At 45.9% G+C, this 24,723-nt stretch overlaps 1 protein-coding gene across 1 annotated transcript in view; it reads right to left on the bottom strand.

Annotated features, from left to right (window-relative positions):
- LOC137304844 (secretory carrier-associated membrane protein 5-like) overlaps nt 1-22,299 on the bottom strand; it is a 62,960-nt gene extending 40,661 nt beyond the window's left edge. The window contains exons 1-3 of the mRNA XM_067973635.1: nt 22,082-22,299; nt 6,650-6,712; nt 1,955-2,074 (exon numbers count right to left, since the gene is read on the bottom strand). Of these exons, the coding sequence (XP_067829736.1) occupies nt 1,955-2,074; nt 6,650-6,656 (127 nt within the window). The 5' untranslated portion in view covers nt 6,657-6,712; nt 22,082-22,299. The remainder of the gene's footprint in view (nt 1-1,954; nt 2,075-6,649; nt 6,713-22,081) is intronic.
- Nucleotides 22,300-24,723: the final 2,424 nt, after the last annotated feature.

The following is a 24,723-nucleotide window of genomic DNA, read 5'->3' as shown; positions in this document are numbered from 1 at the left end:
TTGTAAAGAGTTGGGGACCCAGCACCGACCCCTGCGGAACACCACTGGTTGCCAGTCCGAGAATGAACCATTTATCCCAACTCTCTGCTTCCTGTTCGATAACCAATCCTCCACCCATGCCAGAATATTACCTCCAATCCAGTGATTCTTTATCTTGAGCAATAATCTTTTATGTGGCACCTTGTCGAATGCCTTCTGGAAGTCTAAATACACCACGTCCACTGGTTCCCCTTTATCCACCCTGTACGTTATGTCCTCAAAGAACTCAAGCAAATTGGTCAGATATGACTTCCCCTTCGTAAAGCCATGCTGACTTTGACCAATTAAATTATGTTTATCCAAATGTTCCGCTACTGTCTCCTTAATAATAGACTCCAAAATTTTACCCACCACAGATGTTAGGCTAACTGGTCTATAATTTCCAGCCTTCTGCCTACTACCCTTTTTAAATAAGGGTGTTACATTAGCAGTTTTCCAATCTGCCGGGACCTTTGCCGAGTCCAGAGAATTTTGGACAATTATTACCAAAGCATCCACAATCCCTACTGCCACTTCCCTCAAGACCCTGGGATGTAAGCCATCAGGTCCAGGGGATTTATCCGCCTTGAGTCCCATTAATTTACAGAGTACCAATTCCTTAGTGATTTTAATCGTATTAAGCTCCTCCCCCCCCTAGAGCCCCCTGTTTGTCCAGTGTTGGGATATTCTTAGTGTCCTCTACCGTAAAGACTGAAACAAAATATTTGTTCAGCATTTTTGCCATCTCCATGTTTCCCACCATTAATTTCCCGGTCTCATCCTCTAAGGGACCTACGTTTGCCTTTGCCACCCTTTTTCTTTTTATATAACTATAGAAACTCTTGCTATCTGTTTTTATATTTTTTGCTAATTTATTTTCATAATCTATCTTCCCTTTCTTAATCAAAACTTTAGTTACTTTTTGCTGTCTTTTGAAGGCTTCCCAATCTTCTATCCTCCCACTAAGTTTGGCTACCTTATATGTCCTTGTTTTTAGTCGGATACTATCCTTAATTTCTTTACTTAGCCACGGATGGCTGTCATTTCCTTTACACCCTTTTTTCCTCAGTGGAATATATATATTTTTTGAAAGTTGCAAAATAACTCCTTAAATGAACACCACTGCTCATGTACCGTCCTACCCTTTAATCTATTTTCCCAGTCCACTCCAATCAACTCCGCTCTCATACCATCAGTCTCCTTTATTCAAGCTCAGTACGCTTTTATGATAAACATTGTGCTGATCAAAGTGAAGAATGCCCTGCTGGGACAATGCTTCCAACTTCCCAGCTACTGTTAGCATCAACTCTTCCAGGTCAGATGCAAAGGAATGCTCCAAAAACAAATCTGAATCTCACAGTGGCACCACTGTAATTATTCCGCTTGCAACAACAGCTATTATTGTGGTTTCTGTGAATAAGAATATGAATGTAGAGCTAAACTATGTGGAGTTTTCAGCTGTGGGCTCATGCTTTCTCTGAGCCAAGCTAAAACTGCTCACACTGACTTCAGGAGGCCATTAAACCCAAATAGAGATTTGGATTCCATCTGTTATGGGCTGGATGTGAACCTGGATTCCAGAGGTGAAATGACAGTGTACTGTGCTACAATCCAATGTGCCTTCCAGCCACCTTATTGGAAGACATGGTTAATTATATCTATTCTTAATCAAAGTAGAAGACATCAATAAAGAAGGAGTGAAAATTATAGCATTTAACGAGTTAAACCAACTTGCACTAATTCTATGAACACAGGTATTGCATGGATATTTAATAATTTTGAAATATAGACAGAATCAATAACAATTACACTGTATGTATCTTTGTGAAACTAAAGGGGTTGTAACAATGTTTGGAAGGTTAGAGGTATGTTACAAGGGTCCACGGCACATCTAGAGTGTAGTCACATTCACTTGTGATCTAGCTGTTGTACTCACGTGTCCAAAGGTAGTAAATGCGTTTTGCCAGTTGCTGATGCTGTTCTGGAATCTCATTAAAATCCTGGTAAAAACACGGCTTCAATGGAATGAACTTTGGGAGTGGTGGAAAATTGTTTTCTAGAAAACAAAATATGTAAAAGGTCCAGTAGATAATTGTAAAACTTGAAGTTAGCTTTGAAGTAATTTAAATGTTTGATATTTATTAATACTGGCAGATCTTATGTGGCATTACTGATGGCGAGTCAGAGGATATGCTGCTTTATAACATGGGCCTAAGTTGAGACGGCAACTGACACTCCTACTCTTAAAAGTCCCTCCCCCCTTTCAACAAGGTTTCTTTTGTCCCACCATGCCTCAAGGGCGGTCTCTCTCAACTCCCTCAACAGGTTCTCCAACCACACTCCCAGTCAATAGAGTTGCATTTCTTTCTCCCTTCTGCCCCCCTCGCTCAACAGGGTCTCCCTCATTCTCCACCCCCTCCCCCCCAACCCCATTTAATCACTGTCTCTTCCACACCATTTCCTAATAAGTCAAGGTTCTGTCTCCCCTGCCCATCTCAACTGCTTTGCCACAGGGCTCCTCTTCCTTACTACTTAGAAGAGCGGGCAGACACTATCTCCATCCTCAAAAGGTGTCTCTCCTTCTCAATTTCCCTTCCATTGCCAGCTGTCTCGGTCACTTCCATCCCTTCATTTACCCTGGCACCCAGGGCTGCTGAAAATAAGTGTTGGATTTTCAGGATATTTTGGCCAATTAAAAACCAGCCCAAAAATATTCTTTTTTTTTAAATCAAGGCACAACATATGCTATAAATGCAAGCAGTTTTGTCCAATACTGGGTAAAAACAGCAACAAACAATTTCTGTATTTTCTATCTTGGGAAAAAAAACAATATTTTCTCTTGCATTTCTGTTCTCTGTGACTTCTCTATTTTCTCTCCCTGTTCTTTCCTTATTTCTACAGTTTCTATAATATTTTCCCTTATCTGTATCTGTAATAAAATCACAGAGAACAGAAATGCAAGAGAAATTATTGGAAAAAAAACAAGATAGAAAATACAGAAATTGTATTATCTCCCTCTTTATTGCAATGGGGCTGGAGTACAAATGTAAGGAAGTCTTACTGCAACTGTACAGGGCTTTGATGAGACCACACCCGGAGGACTGTGTACAGTTTTGGTCTCCTTAGCTAAGGAAGGATATACTTGCCTTAGAGGCGGTGCAGCGAAGGTTCACTAGATTGATTCCTGGGATGAGAGGGTTATCCCATGAGGAAAGATTGAGTAGAATGGGCCGATAATCTCTGGAGTTTAGAAGAATGAGGTGATCTAATTGAAACGTATAAAATTCAAGAGGGCTTAACGGGGTAGATGCTGAGAGGATGTTTCCCCTGGCTGGAGAGTCTAGAACTAGGGGGCATAGTCTCAGGATAAGGAGTTGGACATTTAGGACTGAGATGAGGAGGAATTTTTTCACTCAGAGTCATGAATATCTGGAATTCTCTACCCTAGAGGGCTGTGGATGCTCAGTCGTTGAATATATTCAAGACTGAGATCAATAGATTTTTGGACTCTAAGGGAATCAAGGGATATAGGGATCAGGCGGAAAAGTGGAGTGAGGTCAAGGATCAGCCATGACCTTAATGACTGGCGGAGCAGGCTCGAGGGGCTGTATGACCTACTCCTGCTCCAGTTTCTTATGTTTCACCGAGTGTCCCTTTCTAACCTTATTTCTCCACTTCTCCCCTTCTACAGTTTGTGTGCTACTTTCTCTCCCCCATTTTTCCTATTCCAAATGCTTTCTTTCAGTTTTTCTTATTCCCCATCACTATGTTTGCTCAATTCCTTTCCGCACTAATTTTGTGCTTTTCTCCCTCCACGTCTCAGGCGCTGTCCCACCAGCCCTGGTATCTCTAATTCCCAGTTATTTATTTTTCATCCACCAAATGCACACATTTTTAGACAACTGCTCAGGTCTCCTGCTAAAATAAAATCGGAAGCCCATTCATTGGAGGCGTGCTTCTGCACGCGTGCCTATCAGGGCTGCTGCTGGCTCGCACCACAAAATTCTTACAGCCTCTCACACTCATCCATTTAAGGACACTGATACCAGTTAAATCTGCAAGAAAAAGTCTCTCTTCTTTCACTTCCATTTTTCTCTCACGGTCCTCTTTCATTTGCACTTCTGTTAAGCACGAGAATGGGTGTACTTGGAAGTCAAAGGATGTTCAGAGGTCCGCAATGTGTGCCAAAGAGGTAGTGGGAGATGCAGAGTTGTTGGAGACAGTTTGTTACGTTATTTTTAGGGGTATACAGTAGGGACAGTGAAGAACAATCATGACGGCAGTATGAAAAGGGTCAAAACAAATTGGTAAACCAAGTTTCGAGACGTATGACTGGTGAACAGCAATCTCTCCGAACGAGAGTGAATGCGTACCCTTGGGCTTTGGCGCAACCGACGATAGTCGCAATGGCCACAGCATCGCCATATTATAATACAAACATAAACACACACACACCACACAGAATAGGCAAGGGTATGAAGGGTTACGGAACCAAGGCGCGAAGATGGAGTTCAGCAGTGATCTAATTGAATGGCGGAACAGGCTCAAGGGTCTGAATGGCTTCCTCCTGTGCCTACGTTGATAGACGGTGGTTTTTCTGTAATGTTGCTTTTGTTGAGTTGGAGAAGCTGTTCCATGACAAGGGCACAATACCATTTAATTAACAAGGTATTACTGTAACACAGCAGATAATGTCGCGTTGATCATTGACAAAAATATAATTTAGAACATGGAGTAAGAATGTAGAATATTGATTTTAGCTGTAATTAGCACTTGGTTACCCTTCACGCAATATAAACACATTCCATTTAAGGGATGTAGCATTTTAAATTTATCAAAAAATAAACAGCATGCAGTGCACTGAATATATTTTACAAATTATCTAAAGAAATATTTCATGCAGGAGATCACAAGATAATTACCGATTACTTAAATGTAGGGGGCATGATTAAGAAGTTTGCAGATAACACAAAAATTGGCCGTGTGGTTGATAGTGAGGAGGAAAGCTGTAGACTGCAGGAAGATATCAATAGACTGGTCAGATGGGCAGAAAAGTGGCAAATGGAATTCAATCTGGAAAAATGTGAGGTAATGCATTTGGGGAGGGCTAACAAGGCAAGGAAGTACACAATAAATGGGAGGATACTGAAAAGTGTAGAGGAAGCAAGGGACCTTGGAGTGCATGTCCACTGATCCTTGAGTTAGCAGGACAGGCAGATAAGGTGGTTAAAAAGGCATATGGAATACTTTCCTTTATTAGCCAAGGCATAGAATATAAGAGCAGGGAGGTTATGCTGGAACTGTATAAAACACTGGTTAGGCCACAGCTTGAGTACTGTGTACAGTTCTGGTCACATTACAGGAAGGGTGTAATTGCACTGGAGAGGGTACAGAGGAGATTTACGAGGATGTTGCCAGGTCTGGAGAATTTTAGCTATGAGGAAAGATTGGATAGGCTGGGGTTGTTCTCTATGGAACAGAGGAGGCTGAGGGGTGATTTAATTGAGGTGTACAAAATTATGAGGGGGTCTAGATTGAGTGGATAGGAAGGACCTATTTCCCTTAGCAGAGGTCAATAACCAGGGGGCATAGATTTAAAGTGATTGGTTGAAGGATTAGAGGGGAGCTGAGGAAAACTTTTTTCACCCAGAGGGTGGTGGGGGTCTGGAACTCACTGCCTGGAAGGGTGGTAGAGGCAGAAACCCTCAACTCTTTTTAAAAAGTACCTGAATGTGCACCTGAAGTGCCATAACCTACAAGGCTACGGACCAAGTGCTGGAAAGTGGGATTAGGCTGGGTGGCTCATTTTCAGCTGGCGAGGACACGATGGGCCGAATGGCCTCCTTCTGTGCCGTAAATTTTTGATGATTCTGAGAGTAGCCACTCAGCCTATCCTTCCAAAACCAAGTCCCCTCACTGCAGCATCCAACTGGATCTTAAATGCTATTAGTTGATCAAAGTTTCTGGTGTGCTTTTATGTCGGCAAATATAGCTGAATTGCACGGAGCGCTTTAATCATCTAAGAGACAGTTTCTGGTGCTTCACCTCCACTCAAGAAACGCTGAGCTTCCGGGAATCGGCTTTGGGTCCTCTAAAGTGCTTAGACTGCTTTTACTATCTTTTGTGAATTGAGAAAAGTAATGAGTACAATAAGCGCTTTCACAAACTTAAAAATCAGCTCCCATCTGGGGAAACAGCATTATTCCAGTTTCTGGGGTGGGGGGGAAGCACGCAGTGCAGAAGGGAGAGTAAGTGGGCTCATGACGTTCAAAGGTTATCAGGTGGCTGAAGCTGTTGAGAAACTGCGCCACTTGAAAACAAGTGAATCGTGTTATAAGAATGAGCTACTCAGAGGTAAGTAGAAGAAAATGGGTTTAAAAATAGTAAGTTTAAGCGTCACGGAAAGTGTTACATTTACAGAAATTGCTACACTTACAGAAATTGCATGCGATACGAGATACCTGAAATGTGAGACGTATTTGATTTATTGAGATATAAATAAAAAATGGCCACTGATGTTTTGGAGTCATGGGTCACTTGTGTTTCAGCATGTCAGCTTCCAGGAAATGCTGAACACAGATTCAGCAGTGCAATCTATATATTGCGTATAACTCACGACATCTATCTTTACCTGCCATATTTACGATGGTGTTTGTTGAGTTTCCGATGTGCCAAACGAGCTACACGCTCTAACCTGTAAAACAAAAAAAAATACAACAGGCCATAAAATGTGGACAATCAGAAATCCAGCTGAATTATAAAAATAAATTAGCCATCTATCACAAATCATATAATTGCAAACTGGAGCAAAGTTATTCTTTAAACTAATATTCCAACAATTTTTAAATCGGCTACTCCAAATTGCAGCTGGAAAGATCCGATTGCTCTCTTTAGATCCTGTATATGAAATGTGTGCTCACTCCCTCACCTGAAGATGGCAAACTAAGCTAGAGCGCAGATAATAGCATTCAAGCAGCCATTCCTCATACAGGGAAAAGAACAGGAGGTACAACACAGAAACAGGCCATTTGGCCCAATCAATGTCAGCAGTTATCCTCCACGCAAGCCAACTGTCTTAACCACATTTACCTACCCTGTTCCTTTATGTCTTTATCCCGTTTTCTCTGCAATCTGCTTCAGCCCTACAACCCCTCCTAAATGCTCCAAAACCTAACTCCAGCCTTCTGTGCATCTTCCCCTCCTTTCAGCTCACTAATCGTTGACAAATTTTGCCGCCTCAGTACCACTCTGCAATTCCCTCCCTAAACCCTACTGCCTCTCCTGTCTCCATGTTTAGATTTCTTACTCTGCTGGCTTCTCCTGTTTGACTTTCAAAGAGTTCTCAGCAATTTTAATTATCATAGTACAAAATGCAATTAACCTGGTTATTTTTTAACCCCTTATCATTTACGTTCCAGTGGAAAGATTTTCTGGCCTTAACCCACTTTGTGCTGATCTGTCACAATTAACATGTCATGATTATCCTGCTTAATGGATTATATGGGTTCAGCAAAGCAAGCTGGACTATTGCTAGTCTGCAACAATGGCCTACATAAAAATATTTCATAACCTGATATCAATAGCTCTCCATCGGGTGAGATTTTTATTGCAAATTAATAAAGGTTTACTTCCACCTTGAATACTCAAGCATAAGGCTGTTTGCTGTAGGGCCTTATCCTGGAGTATTCCATTAAAAAATTACTCATTTACATTTAAAATTCTCTTCTATTTGCTTACAACAAATCCTTTCATCCAAGTAAGATTGAGTCAGTACCAATTGCAAATATGCACACACAAACATGGACCATTGTACCAGTGGATCATTACAAAAACTTCCATTTATAAAGCAACTTTCCCGTAATGGAAGATATCGAGGAGCTTTACAGGGGGAGTGGCAAACATTAAGCAGGAAGTAGAGGAGAAATCAATGGAGTTGACTGAAAGCAGTCAAAGACATGTTTTTGGGAGGCTTTTGAAGGGGAAGATAGAGGTAGTAGGACATGGAGGTTTAGGAAGAACATTCCAAAGTGCATTGACATGGTGGTTGAGTGGAGGGAAACAGGAATAATCAGACAGGACTAAATCTTCCCAGCACCTCAGTTGATTAACTGTATGGAGACAAACAGCACCATATTAGAGAGGTAAAAATGCACTCCCTGTTGATTACAGCAATTTACAGTTTCACTTTTGACCACATTATGTTGTCCCATGAAACAGGTGCCCAAGTAGTTAAGAAAGCATGAATACTGTAGTTGAATTGAAGCATGCAGTGCTGGGTGGCCCAGTTTCAAAAACAGCAGTCATATATGTATTATACAGTCCACAATGCAGTCCTTGCGAGCCTCGATTGGCCACCCTAGTGTTTCCTGCACAGCACGCTGTTTTGATGATCCTGCTGCATCAACTGGAGACCTCACCTGGTCGGCGGCGCTTACACAGCAGTGAACGCTCGTCACTTCTAGGTTCGCCTTCCGTGACCGGTGACCAATCTGATAAAATAAACAGGCTTGGCGCCTCCTTTTGCTGCCTTCTCCTTCTCTCAAATCAATGTCTGGCAATTAAACGGAATTCTAGACAGACTCTATATCCTTAATTGAAGTGGCACATAGATCTATTTTCGGTAGCGTTCTTTTTCTTCTGAATACCTTTTGCAATTAAATGCTGCTAATGTCTTAGTTTTGTTTTAATTCACAGGCTTTTCCACTTAGCTCTTATGAATTTTGCTTGATATATATATTGGCCGTTATTTCTGTTTTGGTGGAAAAAACATTGAAACAATCTGTGTTTCTTTTTCAGTTTTTTTAAAATGGGTTCTGGAGTTGTGAAAAACACAGTTGCAGGGACAGTCCGTTACACATACAGACCGAGATATTCAATTGCAGAATAAAATATTAGCCATACAATAAAAGGGAAACTGAATTGAATCAATAAAAGTAAGTGGTTTTGAACTGAAAGTGCAATCTAGCGAATGAAGTATGGCTGCTTATTGCTGGTTACAAATTATCATTTTTATTTTAAGGTAATCTTAAATTCTTCAGAAATTGTTCAGAAAAGAAGCAAAGCTAGAAGGCTGGAGTGAGCAACAAAATGAAAGTGTGCGTTAGTCTGGGTGATCTTCGAACAAAAGTTAGAGCCTCTGAAGCAAGTGTACATTTATTGCACATGCAGCTCAGACTGTTAAGATACAAACATTACAACCCAACAAATCACTGCAGTGATAGATTTTAAAAAATTGAAAACTAAATTAATTCAAGAAGATTTTACGAATAAAATGTAATACTTCATTTCACAATTTTATGATCTTATGAGGCGTTTAACTGGATTTGCAATCGTATCAAGTACAACGTTCAACTCTTGCTGCACAAAAATAGTTCTGGAACACAAGCACTCCTAGATAAATACTGAGCTCAGGTTGAAGTGAAGTTATCTTTTGCTTTTTGTTTTGCCTGTTACTGCAGCATCCACATTTTACAAAAAAAAATTTACAACATTATGAAAGTTGTTTGAAGAATAATGAAGATAACAAAAATCTATGTCAATGCTGTGTGAAGTGCATCTTATGTAAAGAAGTGTACTTGTTCAATCCTGCTGCAAACGTAGGCTTGTACCAGGAAAGTATGAATTCCATACATAACTGACCTTTATAATAACAAAAAGTTTTTGTATTTTGTACTTCTCAGCCTTTGCTTTGATTTTTAACACCTTTGAAACAGATTTTTTTTTAAAAACTGCAATTTTTTTTTATTATTCGTTCACGGGATGTGGGCGTCGCTGGCAAGGCCGGCATTTATTGCCCATCCCTAATTGCCCTCGAGAAGGTGGTGGTGAGCCACCTTCTTGAACCGCTGCAGTCCGTGTGGTGACGGTTCTCCCACAGTGCTGTTAGGAAGGGAGTTCCAGGATTTTGACCCAGCGACAATGAAGGAACGGCGATATATTTTCAAGTCGGGATGGTGTGTGACTTGGAGGGGAATGTGCAGGTGGTGTTGTTCCCATGCGCCTGCTGCCCTTGTCCTTCTAGGTGGTAGAGGTCGCGGGTTTGGGAGGTGCTGTCGAAGAAGCCTTGGCGAGTTGCTGCAGTGCATCCTGTGGATGGTGCACACTGCAGCCACAGTGCGCCGGTGGTGAAGGGAGTGAATGTTTAGGGTGGTGGATGGGGTGCCAATCAAGCGGGCTGCTTTATCTTGGATGGTGTCGAGCTTCTTGAGTGTTGTTGGAGCTGCACTCATCCAGGCAAATGGAGAGTATTCCATCACACTCCTGACTTGTGCCTTGTAGATGGTGGAAAGGCTTTGGGGAGTCAGGTGGTGAGTCACTCGCCGCAGAATACCCAGCCTCTGACCTGCTCTTGTGGCCACAGTATTTATATGGCTGGTCCAGTTAAGTTTCTGGTCAATGGTGACCCCCAGGATGTTGATGGTGGGGGATTCGGCGATGGTAATGCCGTTGAATGTCAAGGGGAGGTGGTTAGACTCTCTCTTGTTGGAGATGGTCATTGCCTGGCACTTATCTGGCGCGAATGTTACTTGCCACTTATCAGCCCAAGCCTGGATGTTGTCCAGGTCTTGCTGCATGCAGGCTCGGACTGCTTCATTATCTGAGGGGTTGCGAATGGAACTGAACACTGTGCAGTCATCAGCGAACATCCCCATTTCTGACCTTATGATGGAGGGAAGGTCATTGATGAAGCAGCTGAAGATGGTTGGGCTTAGGACACTGCCCTGAGGAACTCCTGCAGCAATGCCTTGGGGCTGAGATGATTGGCCTCCAACAACCACTACCATCTTCCTTTGTGCTAGGTATGACTCCAGCCACTGGAGAGTTTTCCCCCTGATTCCCATTGACTTCAATTTTACTAGGGCTCCTTGGTGCCACACTCGGTCAAATGCTGCCTTGATGTCAAGGGCAGTCACTCTCACCTCACCTCTGGAATTCAGCTCTTTTGTCCATGTTTGGACCAAGGCTGTAATGAGGTCTGGAGCCGAGTGGTCCTGGCGGAACCCAAACTGAGAATCGGTGAGCAGGTTATTGGTGAGTAAGTGCCGCTTGATAGCACTGTCGACGACACCTTCCATCACTTTGCTGATGATTGAGAGTAGACTGATGGGGCGGTAATTGGCCGGATTGGATTTGTCCTGCTTTTTGTGGACAGGACATACCTGGGCAATTTTCCACATTGTCAGGTAGATGCCAGTGTTGTAGCTGTACTGGAACAGCTTGGCAAGAGGCGCAGCTAGTTCTGGAGCACAAGTCTTCAGCACTACAGCTGGGATGTTGTCAGGGCCCATAGCCTTTGCTGTATCCAGTGCACTCAGCCGTTTCTTGATATCACGTGCCGAAGACTGGCTTCCGTGATGGTGGGGATATCGGGAGGAGGCTGAGATGGATTATCCACTCGGCACTTCTGGCTGAAGATGGTTGCAAACGCTTCAGCCTTGTCTTTTGCACTCACGTGCTGGACTCCGCCATCATTGAGAATGGGGATGTTTGCAGAGCCTCCTCCTCCCGTTAGTTATTTAATTGTCCACCACCATTCACGACTGGATGTGGCAGGACTGCAGAGCTTTGATCTGATCCGTTGGTTGTGGAATCGCTTAGCTCTGTCTATAGCATGTTGCTTCCGCTGTTTAGCATGCATGTAGTCCTGAGTTGTAGCTTCACCAGGTTGGCACCTCATTTTTAGGTACGCCTGGTGCTGCTCCTGGCATGCTCTTCTACACTCCTCATTGAACCAGGGTTGATCCCCTGGCTTGTTGGTAATGGTAGAGTGAGGAATATGCCGGGCCATGAGGTTACAGATTGTGCTGGAATACAATTCTGCTGCTGCTGATGGCCCACAGCGCCTCATGGATGCCCAGTTTTGAGCTGCTAGATCTGTTCTGAATCTATCCCATTTAGCACGGTGGTAGTGCCACACAACACGTTGGATGGTGTCCTCAGTGCGAAGACGGGATTTCATCTCCACGAGGACTGTGCGGTGGTCACTCCTACCAATACTGTCATGGACAGATGCATTTGCGACAGGTAGATTGGTGAGGACGAGGTCAAGTAAGTTTTTCCCTCGTGTTGGTTCGCTCACCACCTGCCGCAGGCCCAGTCTAGCAGCTATGTCCTTCAGGACTCGGCCAGCTCGGTCAGTAGTGGTGCTACCGAGCCACTCTTGGTAATGGACATTGAAGTCCCCCACCCAGAGTACATTTTGTGCCCTTGCTACCCTCAGTGCTTCCTCCAAGTGGTGTTCAACATGGAGGAGGACTGATTCATCAGCTGAGGGAGGACGGTAGGTGGTTATCAGCAGGAGGTTTCCTTGCCCATGTTTGACCTGATGCCATGAGATTTCATGGGGTCCAGAGTCAATGTTGAGGACTCCCAGGGCCACTCCCTCCTGACTGTATATCACTGTACCGCCACCTCTGGTGGGTCTGTCCTGCCGGTGGGACAGGACATACCCAGGGATGGTGATGGAAGAGTCTGGGACGTTGGCTGAAAGATATGATTCTGTGAGTATGGCTATGTCAGGCTGTTGCTTGACTAGTCTGTGGGACAGCTCTCCCAATTTTGGCACAAGTCCCCAGATGTTAGTAAGGAGGACCTTGCAGGGTCGACTGGGCTTGGTGTTTTGCCGTTGTCGTGTCCGGTGCCTAGTGGTCCGATGCCGGGTGGTCCGATGCCGGGTGGTCCGTCCGGTTTTATTCTTATTATGACTTTTCGTAGCGAGATTTTACAACTGAGTGGCTTGCTAGGCCATTTCAGAGGGCAATTAAGAATCAACCACATTGCTGTGGGGGTCTGGAGTCACATATAGGCCAGACCGGGTAAGGGCGGCAGGCTTCCTTCCCTAAAGGACATTAGTGAACCAGATGGGTTTTTACGACAATCCGGTAGTTTCATGGCCATCATTACTGATACTAGTATTTTAATTCCAGATTTTTTTATTTAATTAATTGAATTTAAATTCGCCAGCTGCCGTGGCGGGATTTGAACTCATGACTCTGGATTTTAGTCCAGGCCTCTGGATTACTAGCCCAGTAACATAACCACTATGCTACCGTACCCGGTAGGACTTTCAAATGTGTTTAACTTTACACCAACTTTGGATACTTATCTGTGTAACAGTGATTTTTCACTTCAATTAAATAATGTTTCTTTAATTGAAATGTTCTAATTTGCATCTGACTGAAAATGTAGTCATTATTCACTTTAGTAGGCTGTCTATTCATTTACAGCAATAAAACACATTTGTACAATATCTTGCTGTAAACAATATACAGTTCTTTAAAAATCCACTATCAGTTAACCAAGGTGACCCAAAAATTCCACATGGCAATTTTGCCAAATCCTTTGGTCATGCAGTTGGTAATTTGTATTTTTAATCCAAGATGACAAAATACACAATGGCACCAGGACCACACAAAGGCCCTTCTCAGTTGTATGGGAATTGCTAGCTAGCAAGCAAGCACCCACCCCACCTTGGCTCAGAATTAAACTTGCTATCTCATAACATTTGCAATCGCAGCATCCTCGGCTATCTCCAAGATCTCGAATTCCCAGGTTCACAGTTCTTAGGATTGCAGAAATAACAACACTGATGTAAAGTGCATAAAATCAATTGGAACAGCACTTGAGATTTAGTGGAACTTAGTGATATACCCTCACTGGTGTGAGATTTTCTTGCTGGACAACTAGCACAGATTGCAAGTGGAAAATTGCAGATGGAGTTGGAAAAAGTATAGAGTGCACAAATATTATGGACAGTTGCAACAGAAGGAGACTGCTTCTAGTGTAAAACTGAAGAGGCAGAGCCAGAGCCAGAGATAGTAAAAACACACTTGGGATCCACCTACTAAATGTGAATAGAAGTAAGAAAAAAATAAAACAATTCTTAAGAACAAGCAGCTGGTGTTTTGCAATTTGTGCAAAGAGAACATGTGCCATGAAATACTGAAGACCACCAGTAAGTCTATCAAATATTTACACACATATCTTAAGGTGAAGCACAACAACACTGACCCAAGGTAAAGAACAAGCCCAGTTGCACTAATCCTGATGGCAGGTTCCACCTGCTACTAGACCATGAAGATGAAACTCTGGTTCATTTCTTTAGCATTGATGAAAAGAGTCTTCAGGTAATGACTGTACACATGACTGGGAGAGATGGTTCGCCAATCGTGTGTTCTGTTCCTCACCTTGCCTTCCAAAAGCGTGCCAGGAAAAAGGATTCATTTTAACCAAGTCAGTAAATAGTATAAATAGAATAGTAATGGATGATGGACAAGTCCTTCTGTAATGAGCTAGGTGCTGACTCACATGAAGAGGGATAGTTCAACCTAACTTTAGACAGAACAGCTTCAGCACAAAACACAGAATATGTGAACATAAATATCCGAGAAAAAAGGTGCAGTCTAGGATTGATTCAAATTCAGTTTTGTGTCAACTAAAAAAAATACAGAAGTGAAGTTCAAATCATGTGTCATTATTGAATGATGCTGTGTATCAACTGACTGTGGCTGTATGATGGTGAAAGCCTAATATGAACTCTACTATATTCCCACAATCCAACTTGCATTGCTGGGCATACTTTACAACAGCAGCAACCACAACTTGGCCCTGTTCCCCATCCCATTTCTGAGTTGCCCAACGAGTCCAACTCCAAAAATGAAGAGCAGCAAGCTGAATGTGCCACTACTGGCTGTGATGACAATGAGTACAAAGACAATCAGGATATCATGGCTAACAAGCCACCTCTGTGGACACGTGCATAGGTTTTCAATGGCTGGAAGCATTAATACAAGTTCCATTCTAGTCTTGGTGATAAAACTCTGCTTATTGAGAAGCTTTTACACTGCGTCAAAATGATCAGCAAATACCCTATTATGTTTGTTGGTTGACCTTCATAGTTCTTAGATAGGCTGTCAAAGTTTGAAAGGCAGGGGCTTGGGGTGCGTATTGGGTTCGTTTCTGACTGTGCATGATATCTTTATGGTTGATTAACAGTGTGTTGATAAAAAGATCTGTCAAAGGAACTAGAGGTGATGTTTTGTTTACTGTACTGTGGGGCATGGACTGGAAGGATGGGCAGACATATGACTTTTGTCACTCAGTCTGAGACTAAACATTTCAGAAAAGTGCTGAATATGGATTATCTGATGCAGCTGACCAGAGAGGAATCATGATACCACTTTTATGTTTTATAAAAAATTATAAATATATTTTGATTCCTCTTAAACGTTTATTTATTATGCCTCCGTTTTTCAACGGGTCCTTATCCAAGTTGGAAAATCGTGATCCCAGGATAGGTAAATTGATCCTGAAATCACTAGGTCACAACAGGCATCTGAAATTTCAAGCTCGAATCTTTGAACCATACAAAAAAAAAGAGGTTCAATCCCAGCCAAGACCGCAGCTGGGATGATAAAACGTGATGCAGTGCCCCTCCATTTTTTTTGGGGGGGAGGGGGGGGGGCATGTGTAGAGAAATCAGCCAGCATTCCTCCAACATACTATTCAGCAACCGCTCCATGAGGACAGGGTTGGGCTCAGGTTTGGTTTCAAATGAAGATTGTCCATTGAACTGTGTTCCAGTAAGAGAGTCAATAGAGACGGAGGAAGGGGACAGAAAGAGGAGGAAAAGTAAAAGCACACGTCTCATTCTGTGTCAGCACAGCAACAAATGCCACGGTGTCACCCATGGCTCAGTGGTAGTACTATGAGTCAGAAAGTTGTGGGTTCAAGTTCCACTGCAGCGACACAAAATCAGGGCTGACACTCCAGCACAGAGCTGAGGGAGTGCTGCACTGTTGAAGGTGCCACCTTTCGGAAGAGATGTTAAACAGACATTTCAGGTGGATGTAAAAGATCCCATGGCACTATTTCGAAGAGCAGGTGAGTTTTCCCCGGTGTACTGACCAACATTTAGCCCTCAAGCAACACCTAAAAACAGATTATCTGGTCATTATCACATTGCTGTTTGTGGGACCTTGCCGTGCACAAATTGGCTGCCGTGTTTCCTACATCACAGCAGTGACTACACTTCAAAAGTACTTCACTGGTACAAAGCACTTAGGGATGACCTGAGGTCATAAATGGAGGCATATAAATGCAAGTCTTTCTATAAAAGTCAGGGAAGTTTGAATCTTTTTTATATACATGAAGAGCTTGTAATTTGAGTGAGATCCAGGAAAGGTGAAATTTAACTGGGACATATAACTATTTCCACTTTTATGTAAAGCATTTCTGGTATAACATAACGTGAGCGTAAGAGCTTAGGATAACAGGAAGAAAATATTTGCAGAATTTTGCCAATGACTTTCACAAGTAGAAGTTTATTTCAGTCATGACTTACATTAAAATTTCACCATTGTGTCTTTTTCTTCCCCTCCTTCCTTGTCAGCCTCTGATTTTTTTTATGTTCTGCAATTTTTAAAGTTCCAAATACAAAAAGAGTGGTCACATTGCTGCAGGAGTTCCTCAGGGCAGTGTCCTAGGCCCAACCATCTTCAGCTGCTTCATCAATGACCTTCCCTCCATCATAAGGTCAGAAATGGGGATGTTCGCTGATGATTGCACAGTGTTCAGTTCCATTCACAACCCCTCAGATAATTAAGCAGTCCGTGCCCGCGTGCAGCAAGACCTGGACAACATCCAGGCTTGGGCTGATAAGTGGCAAATAACATCCGCGCTAGACAAGTGCCAGGCAATGGCCATCGCCAACAAGAGAGAGTCCAACCACCTCCCCTTGACATTCAATGGCATTACCATCGCCGAATCCCCCATCAACATCCTGGGGGTCACCATTGACCAGAAACTTAACTGGACCAGCCATATAAATGCTGTGGCTACAAGAGCAGGTCAGAGGCTGGGTATTTTGCGGCGAGTGACTCACCTCCTGACTCCCCAAAGCCTTTCCACCATCTACAAGGCACAAGTCAGGAGTGTGATGGAATACTCTCCACTTGCCTGGATGAGTTCAGCTCCAACACTCAAGAAGCTCGACACCATCCAGGACAAAGCAGCCCACTTGATTGGCACCCCATCCACCACCCTAAACATTCACTCCCTTCACCACCGGCGCACAGTGGCTGCAGTGTGTACCATCCACAGGATGCACTGCAGCAACTCATCAAGGTTTCTTCGACAGCACCTCCCAAACCCGCGACCTCTACCACCTAGAAGGACAAGAGCAGCAGGTACATGGGAACACCACCACCTGCACGTTCCCCTCCAAGTCACACACCATCCCGACGTGGAAATATATCGCCGTTCCTTCATCGTCGCTGGGTCAAAATCCTGGAACTCCCTTCCTAACAGCACTGTGGGAGAACCTTCACTATACGGAACACAGCGGTTCAAGAAGGCGGCTCACCACCACCGTCTCAAGGGCAATTAGGGATGGGCAATAAATGCTGGCCTCGCCAGCGACGCCCATATTCCATGAACGAATAAAAAAAACACTAGCCCAGCATAGCTGCAATTGCAATTATGCCGAGTAAGGTACAAGAGCAGAATAAAGAGTGTAATTCACTGTTCAGTTTGAAATCCATTGATTGTGTACACAGATTAGCTGCAATTTCCGCTTTATATTTATTAAAGGCAATGCCAAGACTATCCTTCGCCACAAAAAGCTAGCCAATTCACAAACACACATGACTACGAGGTCAATTGTGGAGTTAGCAAGAAATATCAATAGTTTTCCAATCGGTTTCTTTTGAGAAAAAAAGGTGTTTACTTGCATCATACTAAAATGACTGCAGTGATTGGAAACACTCCCTGCTGTTACCTGCTGGCGACATTTCTGTGACAAAGGTAGAAAGCAAAAAGCACTTTAGCTCATAATGGCAACCAAGCTGAATTGATGTAATACACTACAAGTCTTGTGAAAAGCACATTTTCTGTTAAGTGCCACACTCCCTCCCATCATACTCTGTTGACAAAACCACTATTGTTACAAAACAGTAAATCCTCTGACCCAGTGTGAGCAACACCATGGGAGATCTGCTAGTTATCTAATAATAAAACAGAACAGCCATTATAAATAACAAATGTTTGATCACAAAATAGTAGGCTGAATTATAACTGCCATGTCAGCTATCTGTAGATATGAATATCTAAGTATCGATGTATATTCTGCATAAACTGCAGCAATCATACAGTTTCTTTTCCTCCTTCTGGAATCACAATAAAAGCATAAATGCTATTTGATCTTCCTTACTGCCAAGGAAGATGAGGATGCTAGAAGTTTATTTTCAGATATTAAGTCTGTGACCTGTGGGACCACCTGATAACAGAGATGGTTATTTCTGGTCCGATTCCTAAGGAAATTGGGATTAGGTGTCAGCCTTGGCTCGCCTCCGAGTCAGAAGGTCGTGGGTTCAAGCCCCACTCCAGAGACCTCAGCACATAATCTAGGCTGACATTTCTGTGCAGTACTGAGGGAGTGCTGCATTGTCGGAGGTGCTAGCTTTCAGATAAGATGTTAAACCAAGGCCCTGCCCCGCCTGCCGAGGTGGATTTAAAAGACCCCATGGCGCTATTTGAAGAGCAGGGGAGTTCTCCCGTGTCCTGGCCAACATTTATCCCTCACCCATCATCATTAAAACAGTTGATCTAATCATTTATTTGATTGCTGTTTGAGAGACCTTGCTGTGCGCAAATTGGTTGTCACGTTTCCTACATTACAAAAGTGACTGCACTTCAAAAGTACTTCATTGGCTGTAAAGCACTTTGGGACATCCTGAGGTCATGAAAGGCAAGTCTTTTTTTCTTTTTATATTGGGCGTGTGGATTAGTTTTAATATACATAGTAAACAACATGGGCAACCTTATTTGCTTGCATCTCACCAGCAAGAAACAAACTGCAGCCAGGAAACTGGGTGACCTACAGACTTCCAATAATGCCACTCCTTGACTAAACAGAAGTTGCACGACTACAGCCAACAACCCTCTTACATTTCTCCCCAGACGCCTGGCCTCTACTTGGCATCAACTAACACAGCATGTCTGAGAACATGGCCACAGCACCAGCATTTCCATTACTTGGTGCTACGCATTAGTCCTCTCGCTCTGTGCCACCATGACTTCTCAATTCCAATTCCAAATCCAAAATTCCTGACCATCTGATGAATAATCCTGTTCAGCAGTGTTTTGAACAAATACCAGCTCTTCTATTATCTGGTACTGGCTAACGGAAGGAATACAAAATATTTTTGAAATTCTAAAATTCAGAATAGTTTGTAAAATCCTCAAATGAATACTACAACAAAAGCAAAATACTGCAGATGCTGGAAACATGTGGAGAGACAAGAGTTAAACCAGAAACTTTAACTCTTGTATCTCTCTCCACAGATGCTGCCTGACCTACTGAGCGTTTCCAGCACTTTCTGTTTTTTTTAACCTCAAATAAACAACCTGCTCTTATTTTAGATAACTGTAGCTAGAGAATAACAGTGCAGCCAGGAGTGAATCACAAGGCTGCAGCACAAACCAATCAACTGGTTGAGATTACATCATTCACTGTGAGGGTAAAGCTTCACCACTGTAAGCGTTTAAACACTTATTTATATATTTTTTAAAAAACTCCAGGCATCTTCAGGATTTAATGACAGCAAGACCTCACTTTGAACACTGCACCTGGAGAATCACCATGCAATCTAAAAACTGCCGGATTGTGAGATGCACAAGGCTGAAAGGTGAATGCATCAACGCTTCATCAATCTGTGTCTGATTGAGAAGAATCTCTTCCTCTCAGTTGCTGCCTCCTTCAGTGAACCTTGGCCGCAGGCAGTGCTTTTATTAAAAAAATAAAGAAATTACCATCTCAACGCCCCAGATTTTATAATAAATACAATTTGCATCGTCATTAATGCAGTTAGCCTTCCCTCCTCCTCCTCTCTTTCTCCTCTCCCTCCTCTCCTCCACCTCCCCCCCCACCCCCTCCTCCTCCCCTCCTTCTCCCCCACCTCCTCCCCTCCTTCTCCCCCAACCCCTCCGTCATCTCCCCCCCCTCCTCCTCCTCCGTCATCTCCCCCCCCCCCTCCTCCTCCTCCATCTCCCCCCCCCCTCCTCCTCCTCCATCTCCCCCCCCCCCTCCTCCTCCTCCATCTCCCCCCCCCCCTCCTCCTCCTCCGTCATCTCCCCCCCCCCCTCCTCCTCCTCCGTCATCTCCCCCCCCCCCTCCTCCTCCTCCGTCATCTCCCCCCCCCCTCCTCCTCCGTCATCTCCCCCCCCCCCTCCTCCTCCGTCATCTCCCCCCCCCCCTCCTCCTCCGTCATCTCCCCCCCCCCCTCCTCCTCCGTCATCTCCCCCCCCCCCTCCTCCTCCGTCATCTCCCCCCCCCCTCCTCCTCCGTCATCTCCCCCCCCCCTCCTCCTCCGTCATCTCCCCCCCCCCCTCCTCCTCCGTCATCTCCCCCCCCCCTCCTCCTCCGTCATCTCCCCCCCCCCTCCTCCTCCGTCATCTCCCCCCCCCCTCCTCCTCCGTCATCTCCCCCCCCCCTCCTCCTCCGTCATCTCCCCCCCCCCTCCTCCTCCGTCATCTCCCCCCCCCCTCCTCCTCCGTCATCTCCCCCCCCCTCCTCCTCCGTCATCTCCCCCCCCCCTCCTCCTCCGTCATCTCCCCCCCCCCTCCTCCTCCGTCATCTCCCCCCCCCCTCCTCCTTCGTCATCTCCCCCCCCCCTCCTCCTCCGTCATCTCCCCCCCCCCTCCTCCTCCGTCATCTCCCCCCCCCCTCCTCCTCCGTCATCTCCCCCCCCCCTCCTCCTCCGTCATCTCCCCCCCCCCTCCTCCTCCGTCATCTCCCCCCCCCTCCTCCTCCGTCATCTCCCCCCCACCTCCTCCTCCGTCATCTCCCCCCCACCTCCTCCTCCGTCATCTCCCCCCCACCTCCTCCTCCTCCTCCTCCGTCATCTCCCCCCCTCCTCCTCCTCCTCCTCCCCCCCACCTCCTCCTCCTCCTCCTCCGTCATCTCCCCCCCTCCTCCTCCTCCTCCTCCGTCATCTCCCCCCCCTCCTCCTCCGTCATCTCCCCCCCCTCCTCCTCCGTCATCTCCCCCCCCTCCTCCTCCGTCATCTCCCCCCCACCTCCTCCTCCGTCATCTCCCCCCCACCTCCTCCTCCGTCATCTCCCCCCCCCCCCCCTCCTCCGTCATCTCCCACCTCCTCCTCCTCCGTCATCTCCCACCTCCTCCTCCGTCATCTCCCCCCCACCTCCTCCTCCTCCTCCCCCCCACCTCCTCCCCCCCACCTCCTCCTCCTCCCCCCCACCTCCTCCTCCTCCTCCTCCTCCCCACCTCCTCCTCCTCCTCCCCACCTCCTCCTCCTCCGTCATCTCCCCCCCACTTCCTCCACCTCCCGTATACCCTCTCCCCCCTCCTCCATCATCCCTCTCCCCCCTCCTCCATCATCCCTCTCCCCCCTCCTCCATCATCTCTCTCCCCCCTCCTCCATCATCTCTCTCCCCCCTCCTCCATCATCTCTCTCCCCCCTCCTCCATCATCCCTCTCCCCCCTCCTCCATCATCCCTCTCCCCCCTCCTCCATCATCCCTCTCCCCCCTCCTCCATCATCCCTCTCCCCCCTCCTCCATCATCTCTCTCCCCCCTCCTCCATCATCCCTCTCCCCCCTCCTCCATCATCTCTCTCCCCCCTCCTCCATCATCTCTCTCCCTCCTCCTCCATCATCTCTCTCCCCCCTCCTCCATCATCTCTCTCCCCCCTCCTCCATCATCCCTCTCCCCCCTCCTCCATCATCTCTCTCCCCCCTCCTCCATCATCTCTCTCCCCCCTCCTCCATCATCCCTCTCCCCCCCCCTCCTCCATCATCTCTCCCCCCCCCCTCCTCCATCATCTCTCCCCCCCCCTCCTCCATCATCTCTCCCCCCCCCTCCTCCATCATCTCTCTCCCCCCTCCTCCATCATCTCCCCCCCCCCACTTCCATCTCCTCCACCCTCTCCATCTCTCCCCTCCCCTCTGCAGTGCAGCTGCCCCAGGATGTCCTCCCCTGGCTCGGGCCTGCACCTTCCCCCTGTCCCCTGCTGCAGCGCCGGTCGCCGGGCCGGGCCTCTCCTTACCGTCAGTCAGTCAGCGGCCGCTGGGCGTCTCTCGGGGGCCCTTGCGGGCGGAGCAGGTGTGGGTGGTGGGGCGGCCCCCCTCTGACAGCTGCGTTATTTCATTCCTACCTCTTCCCCGCGCCCCCGCCGGGGAGAGGCGCGCCGCCCTCCTCGCTCTTTTTATTATTAATTATTATTAAGATGGCGGCGGCCGCTGCTTCAACCGCCACCCACCGACCGCCAGCTCTCGCGAGAAGTGAGCTGAGCCGCGGGATCTCGCGCCCGCATCAGCACCCGTCAATCACCGGTCGCCACGGCAACGCCCGTCAATCACCGGTCGCCACGGCAACGCCCGTCAATCACCGGTCGCCACGGCAACGCCCTCTCTTCCCCCTCCCCTGGCGATGCTCCCCCAATGCAAGGTACCAGAGGGATGTCCAAATGGCTGGAAATAATGTTAAGATCAGCAGGCATTGCAAACCTCATTGAAAATTGTGTTTATATAGATATATATATATATATTATGGAGGCACTCCAGCTGTGTTTATATATATAATTGTAAACAATTTTACAACACCAAGTTTATATATATATATATATATATATATTTATAAAGGAGGCACTCCTCAAAGCCCCTCACTTTCTTTTTTTAAAAAAGAAGAGTTGATTGCAAAGATGTCAACACTGGGGCAAGTCTCTGTTAGAATCATAGAATGATACAGCACAGGAGGCGGCCGTTCGGCCCATCGCGCCTGTGCCGGCCCTTTGAAAGAGCTGTCCGATCAGCCCCACTCCCCCCCTGCCCTTTCCCCGCAGCCCTGCAAATTTTTCCCTTTCAAGTGTTTAACCAATTTATTGTTCAATCTGCTTCCACCACCCTTTCAGGCAGCGCATTGCAGATCGTAACAACTCGTTGCGTGAAAAAAAAGTCTCCTCATCTCCCCCTCTGGTTCTTTTGCCAATTACCTTAAATCCGTGTCCTCTGGTTACCGACCCTCCTGCCAGTGGAAATAGTTTCTCCTTATTTACTCTATTCAAAACCCTTCATGATTTTGAACACCTCTATTAAATCTCCTCTTAACCTTCTCTGCTCCAAGGAGAACAGCCTCAGCTTCTCCAGTTTCTCCATGTAACGGAAGTCCCTCATCCCTGGTACCATTCCAGTAAATCTCTTCTGCTTGTTGTGACATTGCCCAGTTCCAAATCAGCCACATGACTGGGGCATTGCTGAAATTATGGTTAGAAAGGAGTTAGGGCTCGCTCAAGAGTTTTTGGGGAGGGGGACCTACAAAAGCTGCTGTACGGCTCGGACTGCGGGAGTTAAGCACCAAAGGAGTGGGTTATTATTCTAGGGTATTTGGGACATGCATGCCCCCTGGGAATTTCATAAAGGCACATCTTAAAATGGTGCAATACATCTGGTCCATTTCTCTCTTCTACTTATTCATTTATTTTTGCTTCGAGGCACAATGCAACACATCAGACAGGGGTTCCCAATCATAAGGTCCCCTTATCTAATTCATCGATGTTAATGAGGTCTGGATGGGACAGTACCTCAACCATGGTTTTTGTACAGCTAATATACGTATTTCTCTTTATAATTCTATAGATGAGGATATAAAGCAGCATTTAGTTCAATGAAGACAAGAGATTTCAATGCCCTCTCCCATGCCTCTGTTACCCCTCCTCTTTCTCTTACTCTGACCCTCCATGTGCTTATGTTACTTTCCCCCTTTCTATGGTTCTTTCTTTGCAATTCTCATCCCATGTCTTTGCTACACTGCCCTTTCTCCTCATGCTTCTCTCTCTGTTACACTTTGACTCTTCCTGGTGCATCCTCAGTTACTGCAGAAATATGTAGACTCAACTGCTGCCTTTTCCTCCACCCACCCTCAACTCCACACCCCATCCATTGCACATCTTGTATTTTTAACCCATGGCTTGTGAGTCAAATCTTGACTGCTTCCCAATTTCACATCAAACCGTTGTAGCTACTCATTGAAAAAAAAAATATGCTCTGCCTCTGAAATACCTTCGCCCTCCACCCCACCAATTCTAGCAGAGTCACAGAAGAGGGAGGCATATGGGATGAATGAATGACACTTACCTCTCAAAAAGCCACCAACACAACCAGCAGATCTGTTTCTGGGGAGAGGGCAGGTGAGAAAAACGATCAGATCATGATGCCAACTCTCTCAGTAGGAACACACGGGGGCAGTCACTCATGCCACTTCTAGCAATGCTGCTTTTCCCCTCCAGTTGGGACGACAGTTTCATGGATTAAATGGCAGTCAGCTTCTCCCTAGACGGAACTCGCACCAAGTCCCGTTCACCCATCACCCCCTGTGCTCGCTGACCTACATTGGCTCCCAGTCCGGCATTTTAAAATTCTCATCCTCATGTTCAAATCCCTCCATTACCTCGCCCCTCCCTATCTCTGTAACCTCCTCCAGCCCTACAACCCTCCGAGGTCTCTGCACTCCTCCAATTCTGGCGTCTTGCGCATCCCCGATTTTCTGTGCTCCACCATTGGCGGCCGTGCCTTCAGCTGCCTGGGCCCTGAGCTCTGGAATTCCCTCCCTAAACCTCTCCGCCTCTCTCTCCTCCCTTAAGACAGTCCTTAAAACTTACATCTTTGACCAAGCTCCCAAGCTTTTGGTCAC

This window comes from Heptranchias perlo, chromosome 38 (assembly GCF_035084215.1).
Source record: "Heptranchias perlo isolate sHepPer1 chromosome 38, sHepPer1.hap1, whole genome shotgun sequence".
Taxonomy (NCBI): domain Eukaryota; kingdom Metazoa; phylum Chordata; class Chondrichthyes; order Hexanchiformes; family Hexanchidae; genus Heptranchias; species Heptranchias perlo.
This window is presented reverse-complemented; position numbering and strand designations above follow the sequence as displayed.